This window comes from Acartia tonsa, chromosome 5, assembly GCF_053477335.1.
Source record: "Acartia tonsa isolate MP-2025a chromosome 5, ASM5347733v1, whole genome shotgun sequence".
Taxonomy (NCBI): domain Eukaryota; kingdom Metazoa; phylum Arthropoda; class Copepoda; order Calanoida; family Acartiidae; genus Acartia; species Acartia tonsa.
In genome coordinates, this window is record NC_137264.1 from 946,692 (window position 1) to 954,654 (window position 7,963).

A 7,963-nucleotide genomic window follows, 5' to 3' on the forward strand; every position below is an offset into this window, starting at 1 on the left:
TTATGATTATTTATTCCTATCCATGTAATTATTGTTTGTTGTATATAGCTTCAGTATCTTTTAAACCTTCAATAAAGTGACAACTGAAAATAGATGTTGATCATTATCTAGTGAAAGCTAGAGAAGCGTAGCTTCTCTATAGTAAGGTGTCCACGTCTGTCACACTGCCGTAATCTAATTGAACTCCGGTGTCTGCCATTTATCCTCGGCGGATACCACATAAGCAATAACTCATATGAATTTATTTTCAGAAAAATGTTGTTCTTCATTTTGTTCATTTTTATTCTACAGCTGAAAACCATAGGTAAGTTTTTAAATATAGATTCGTATCTACAAATACCAAAGAGAATGGTTCTAAAGGCATTAGTGTTTTTGGATTGGGAGGAATGATTAAGAGAGATAGAGAGAGATATTTTCAATCTTATGTGATTCTTTTACAGATTCCTTGCCATTGGAAGATGATAACATTGATCCTACAGGTTCAATTTTTACCATTAAAAGAAGATTAATTAGATTTAGTTCTTCTAAAAAAAACTTAACTTAAAACTATAAATAATATATAAAAAAAAGACTATTACATAGTTTTACAAATATACATTTCAGCATTTTAGTTTTAAATATTTTATTATTAATTTAGTACTAATATATAAATATATAACTATAAATTATGCTTTTTTTTAGTTGATGATAACTATGGATATTCTTTTGTAAGGTAATAATAATTATCCCTATTGATCAGCACAAGAGGAGTCAATAAATGCCCCTCCCTAAGATTTTCATCTAAATTATTTTATCATGTGAATGGTACAAGTATAAAATTTAAGACTTTTCAAAACTTTTTGTAAAAATAGTTTTTGATCTATCAATTCTGGCCATCCAAAAGTGTCTAAAATTACTGAATTAAATTCTTTTTTCCCTATTTTGTTTTAAACAGAAAGCAAAACAGATCACTAAAATAAAAGAATTTCCAATCTTATTGAATTTTAAAAATGATTAACTTTGCCTTGAAGTGTATCTTGATATCTCTCTTTGTATCTGAGCTAGCATGAGAAGTGTTTAACACCCTATGCACCTGGAATATTATATTGATGAGCACCTTATTAATTGGGTTAGATAAATCAATTGATTAAAGTTTGTGATGAAAATCTTTTTTGTTATATTATCTACATTCATAGTGATAGCAGCAAGTTATGGCAAAATGGTACCATACATTACAAATTTCTTGATGAAGACGGATTTGGAAGGAGGTAAAACTAAATATTAACAAATTTGTTTGAGCCAAATTTGAAATCTATAAATTCAAGATCAACCATACCTGCAACACCTAGTGCATCCATTGTTATTGGGGAGGTGATTTTTGCTTGAAATATTGGGAATGTCTTGGCCCATAAACAGATGCAATTCATTACCATGCCCACTGCCCAGTTGGGACTACTCACACAAAGGTTGTGCAATTACTGGTTTGGTTGTCTGGTGTATGTTAATTAACCTAATATCATCTATCAAGTATTTGGGTAAAAATTTAGTTGATATTTTTAATACTCAAATTTGTCTGGACTTTTTTTGTAACTATGTAGTTGTCATTTATCATTTCATTTGAATCAATAAAAAATAATATAATAAATGGATTATAAAGATACACTGAGGATCAGAAAAATTTAGTAGTTGCTCAGATGAAGAAAATTGAAGCTCAGACGGATGGTAAATATATGTTTTTTAATATGCCAAATCTTTATTTTTCAGCTCTGTCCACTTTTTAAAATAACTTTTTATGAGTTGTAGACATCATTACCTTGCTTAGTTAGGACTTCTCAACAAAGGTCTTGAAATCAAATAGTTGGTTGTCTAATGGGTGTTACCTTACTTATTGCCCTGAGCAACTAAGTGCATTACACTGCAATTCAAAAGCAGAGTAAGTGGACCCAAAACGTCGCCAAGGCCCAAAAAGGTCATTATGAGTTGTAGACATATAACATTTTAAATTAAGTAATTATAAAAGAACTAAAAAATGAAAATAAACATAAGATATTTGTAACAGGATGTATAAAGTTCCGTGAAATAGATACCAGTGGAGATACTACATTTTTCTCTCAAGAATTGGCAATTCACAAAAAATCTCCAGAAGAATGTAAAGCAACAATAGGTAATTTATTTTTACTGTACTTACAGACAAATAGGAAGTGTAAATTTAGAGCAATCAAAAAGTTCTATGGTTTTAATTTTCAAACATCCTATAAACTACACACCTTATGGTTGTACAGTTTTATTGGACCAAGTCCTACATTATCCTATCCTAGGAATTAAGGTTTCATAAGTAATAAATCTAAATAAGGTTTAGCAAACAAAAAGCCTTAATTAAATTTTTCTTTAGGATTTGCAGGAACTGACACTAATTTAAATCTTGGGAGTTTAAGCTGCTTTGTGGATGGAGGTAATGAGTAGAGATGTCCCCATAGGCAATAAGATAATCAACAATGGTATTTAGTAATTATTATAATGTTGAAAAACATTTAAAACCCAATGTATAAATCCATGTACCTCAAATATCCTGCTAACTTTAATTGACCATAATATCCTCATATTAAAACTTTAAAAGTAACCCATTTATATTACTCATTTTTTCTGTTAATCCTTACCATTTTAAAAAATTGTAGTTTTTATTTCCCCACTAACTTCTTGCCTTTAGCATTGATAAATTGCTGTTTTTGATATAGTAACTGGAAAATATGTTGTTAATTACTAAAAAGCTGAGAAAACTTCAAGTAAACAATATCAATTAAGGCACCTTTTACAGATTTCCTACTATTATCATTTTTTTTGTAATTAAACATGCCATGGTGGTAAAATTAATTTAAATCTTCTTGAATATAAAGGTATTACAATTTTTTGGGAGGGAGGAGAGTGAATTTTATGCACCCAATGAAAAGTATTATTTGGAGTCCCTCAGAATTATTTGAAGACTGAATTTTTTGGCGTGTGGGCAATATTCAATATCCTAACCAATCTTTTTAATTTTTGCAATTTTATGTTTTGATATCCCAGTTAGCCCTTATAGTGTCCTGAAGCTCTTACTCCTTCTGGTCTTGTAAGGGTAAAAATATGTGTTATAAAATTAACCAATAAATTAAACATGTCAGGTTATTGGTATTTATGAAGCTTGATATTTCCTTTTATAAAAGTAACCAGATCTGTGTGTACTTAAGGGTCTGCTAACTGCTGAACCAATGTGGTTTTACTTTACAGTGTTCTAGGTCCTGGAGATTATAACTTTTTTGGGGGAGAGTACCACTGCTCTCCTAAGAGAAATTATCCCCCAAAAAATTTTATTTTAAAATTTAAAATTTAAAATTATTTAAAATTTTTAAAAGTTGAATAGGTGGTTGGCTTACTCCCCCCCTCAAAAAAAATCCTCTTGAAAATTTGAGTAACACACCCAACCCCCCTCCCCCAATAGAGAACAACTATTTTAGGTTAGGTTAGGTCATAGGCTAGGGAGCTGAGCACTGCGGCAAGTGCATGGATAGGCAGGCAAGGGGGCCGACAGCGGCAGGCTAGGGAGCTGAGCGCTATGGCCAGAGTTCATAGTTCTGTCCAGGGGGGGGGGGGGGAGTTACTCAAATTTTCAAATAAGAAAAAAATTTCTAAGAGGATATTACCAACTTTTTTTCTTTAAATTCATTCAGGCTCCACAGTATTGCATGAATTAGGTCATGTTATTGGAATGGTTCATGAACAAAACAGGTATACCAAGTGTCTATAAAAAAAACTTATCTCAATAAAAATGTATATAAGAAGGACTTTTTTTGCCAATACAAAACAAAAAAATTATTATAGCCCTAAAAGGAGCTGAAAAAACAGGGGGGGGTGAACAAATTTTTGTTTTAGGCCTGATAGAGATGACTATATCAATATTAATGATGAAAATGTGGAATTTGCAGCTCTTAGGTCTATGAAAAAAAGAAAGAACTTTGATAAAACTTACAATGAAAGTGGTGGAAATATTTGTTTTTAATATATTCAGTGACCATTGTAAAAATTCTTATTCAAAAAGGGAATGTTTTTTTTTAATAGCCCATCAAAAAGTTGCTAAACTATTTGAATTATATTTATATTTTTACTGATATTTATTAGAATTAAATAATATTTAGGAAGAATCCTACAATGATATTTATGAAGTTTAACTCTTAAAGATTTAGGCTGCAAAAGTTCCAACAAATCTTATTTCTTTTTATCCTATTCTTAAAGACAGAGAGCTTTTAATGTATATCTTTTAAAATGGGGCAATTACACAAAAGTGAAATATTGATTTTTTAAACATATTCATAAAGATGTAAAAATACCATCTTTAAATTCTCACTTATGTGTAACCCTCCAACTTTCAATGGAGGGGGGTGGGGTGGGGTATGTTAGTGTTAAACCCTTCATTCCCCCCCACTGTTTAGCAGTAAAGGGGATAAAAAATAAAAATTAGGAACCTGCTGAGGGTCCAATCTTTAATTTTTATACTAAAGTAACAGGATGTCTGTGTGTCTGTGTTTTTGTGTCTGTGTATCTGTGCGTCTGTACCAAAGGATCTCGCTAACCGCTGAACCAATTGGGTTCTCCTTAATAGGGTAGATTGTCATATGTCCCGGGAAGGTTTTTAACTATTTTGGGGGAGGGTACCACCACCCTCCCAAGAGAAATCACAATAAAATTGAGAAAAAAATTGAAATATTTCCGCCGCATAGTGTCGCTAGCGTAGTCTTGCTAGCGTAGTTGCGCTGCATAGACGCATGAATTTAACAATTGATAACATAGACAAGTTATTTCTCAAATTAGATATTTAAAAAAAAAAATTTAAAGGCGACTAGAGGCCTCTAGGGGTGTAGCCGCTAGTGTTTATATATTTTTGCAAGCAAACTAGTAATGGAAAAATATATCATATTATTTGTATTAATAACTAAACCTGGTTTAAATGGGAAAATAGTAATCTTTCAAAGCTTCTTTAGGTAGGTTTCAATCTTTTATCATTTTTATGTATATACATAATTAGCTTCTCTTGGAACATTTATTTTTATAACATACATATTTAAAATTTAAGTAAATATAAAGTAAAAGGAACAGAAAACAAATTGATGCAAATAATGTTTAATTATATGTGAAAATATTTCCAATAAATTTAGACGGTGTATGACTTCTACAGTATTATGCACTATCCAAAGACCACAGCTTGTAAACAGAACACTACATGTGTAGAGATTAAAGAAGAATATAAAGTATGGTTGGATAATAATGTGTTGGAGAAGTATCCAGTAAGTGTTTGATTTTTAGTTTATCAAATAAATAAAAAGGGATCAAGCCAAAAATGTAATGTGTATATTCTACACAAAAATTAGTTTTCCCCCTGATGCAAAATATTAAATTTTTCCCATCCTAGATTTTTGTTCTTTAAGGAGGGGTGAAAAAAGAACAAATATTTCAGTTATCTTAAATTTAGTTACTTTTGTATTCTCTCCCACATATTTTTAAGGGTTTTTTATCACCAAGTAGGGGAAAAAATGTTTCCAGTACTATTTTTTTTCAATTTTTTTTCCCCTCCGACATTTTATTTATAAAGCAGAACATACACCCCAGTGTTAATATTAAGAGCACAGCAATTGATTAAAAAAACATATTTCATATTGTATTTTTTATATTTTCATACTCCCTAATTTATTTATTCTTAATATTATTATCATAACAACCTAACTATTAATTATGTCAGGACAAATTATCACCCACAGATATTGTAGAAATATCAAGAGCATATAATTGTACTGTCAATGAAACTACCTTGGTATGGAATTATTTTTATTTATAGGAATTTTAGAAAATTTCTTGTTTTTTATGCAAATGTCAAAATCACAAATATAATATATTTAATATACAACAAGGATGACAACATCCATAAAAGCAAAGCTCTGAAACGGTAGGACAAACGGACATTAACACTTGTATAATGTCAGAACTGAATAATCAGAATGCAAATGTATAAGAGTCAAAGCAAAATTGTAAGTAAATTTGTTAAAAAACTGCTTGATAGAGGATAATGATTATGGACATACTTACATTTTTAGGACTTGATTTAGGAGTTGCTTTGCTTATAATATTGTACTTTGTTGTCCCAGGAAGCAGTATACCAAAAATCAGACCAATCAGATAATTAGGTCACATACAAATTTGTTGTTAAAAATGTAAAAAAATCAACATGTTTAACCCATTAGTGCCGAGCGCCACTTTTATGGACCAATCGAGCTGAAAATCTCAGGGAAGCTTTATAATGGTAAAAACGGAATTCCAATTTTTTTGTTTTGCTCTAGTGGCGTACACAGGAAAGTTGCAGGAAAACCCGGTTCGGCGCGAGTAAAGAAACCGTTCGGCATTGATAACCGTTTTTGGCATCTTTTGGTGCTTTCCCTCAGCATTAAAGCCCGTTTTCGACCTAAATACCCGGTTATTTGGCCCAAAAAATTAAAAATGTAATTTTTGAACGTCCAAAGTGAGTTGTAGAGTAGCTAATACTACGATACGATCCGCAATTGAAAACTACATAACCTCATGTAATTGATAGAGCTACAAGTAAGATACAAAACGATTTATATCACATTTAGTGTTTTGGCTATAGGTGCCACCCTTTTCAGTTAAAAAAGCCCGTTTCCTAGAAGTTTTAAAATTTTGATATTATATGTGGACGGGTATCTTTACCCGCGCCGAGCAGGGCAATAAAAATAGTGGGTATCTTTACTCGCGCCGAACCGGAGTTATATAGAACATAATTAAACGATAAAAAAAATATATAAAAAATAATAATTTGAATAAAACGATTTCACAAATGAATGTAGTTGCCAATAAACTTTAAATTTCACGAAAAAAATCATTAACTTTACTTCATAAACAAAAAAGTTAGGAGGGGTATTTAAAATCACCTCGTTTTTCTTGGTTTTCAAATTTTGTTGAGCTATACCAGCAAACGAAAGTAAGCAAGGAAAATGAAAACCAGGGTAGTAGAGGGGGGATTCATACTGAGAATGATGCAATCCTGAAACTGAAAACCGGTTTTTAACGGCATTTTCTGGAACCAGGCGTTAAAAGCTGGTTCGTCACTAATGGGTTAAAATGGACGTACAGACATTATCGTAATGATTATAGAGTTGTTACGCTTTCTAACTCGTACCTAACTATTACAGGAATAACCACACAAAATTTGAAATCTATAGGACAATTCTAACATGCCTAAATTAACCCATTAGTGCCGAGCGCCACTTTTATGGGCTGATCGAGCTGAAAGTTTCAGGGAAGCTTTATAATGGTCAAAACAGAATTCGTATTTTTTTGTTTTGCTCTAGTGGCGTGCACAGGAAAGTTGCAAAAAAACCCGGTTCGGCTCGGCCATAAATACCAACCAGGCATTATTACCCGTTTTGGGCGGTTTCCGCCGGCGTTAAAACCCGGTTTTGCTGTAAAAACCCGGTTATTTCGACCAAAAATCGAAAAATGTAATTTTTGAACGCCAAAAGTGAGATGAACACTTTTTAGAACTTTGATACGATCCGAAATTGAAAACTACACAACCTCATGTAATCTATAGAGCTACAAGTATAATACGAAGCGATTTATTTCAAATTTAGTGTTTCGGCTATAGGTGCCGCTGTTTTCGGGTAAAAAAACCTGTTGCTCAAAGTTTTAAAAGACACACACTACAAAAAAAGAACATATAAAATTTGGGTGTTACATATCAGAAAACGAGAATAAAATTATTGGGTGACACCTATACACACCCCACCCAAAGGAGTGTTAGGTTAGAAAAAACCCCCCGCAGAAACGGTTTACACAGGATGTACTGGGACCTCATGGTGGTTTCAGAACATGCTTTCCCTAAATTGAGTTAGTAGCTTCCCATACTAGAAAATTTTAAAATTACTTTTGGTGATCAAATTTTACT

The 7,963-nt window shown here is 31.7% G+C and overlaps 1 protein-coding gene across 1 annotated transcript; it reads left to right on the top strand.

Moving 5' to 3' along the window:
- Positions 1 to 255: 255 nt before the first annotated feature.
- LOC145319889 (astacin-like metalloprotease toxin 2) lies at positions 256 to 4,012 on the top strand. Its single transcript, XM_080162292.1, has 9 exons — positions 256 to 304; positions 441 to 479; positions 682 to 712; positions 1,176 to 1,247; positions 1,637 to 1,701; positions 2,039 to 2,143; positions 2,372 to 2,431; positions 3,684 to 3,741; positions 3,886 to 4,012. The coding sequence occupies exons 1-9, from the start codon at positions 256 to 258 to the stop codon at positions 4,010 to 4,012; spliced, it is 606 nt and encodes a 201-aa protein (XP_080018418.1).
- Positions 4,013 to 7,963: the final 3,951 nt, after the last annotated feature.

Bases quoted from the DNA above. Each gene is read 5' to 3' on its own strand.
- LOC145319889 (XM_080162292.1), top strand. From the start codon at position 256: ATGTTGTTCTTCATTTTGTTCATTTTTATTCTACAGCTGAAAACCATA. The intron at 713-1,175 runs GTAATAATAATT...CTACATTCATAG, and splicing joins TATGGATATTCTTTTGTAAG to TGATAGCAGCAAGTTATGGC. The intron at 3,742-3,885 runs GTATACCAAGTG...TTTTTGTTTTAG, and splicing joins ATGGTTCATGAACAAAACAG to GCCTGATAGAGATGACTATA.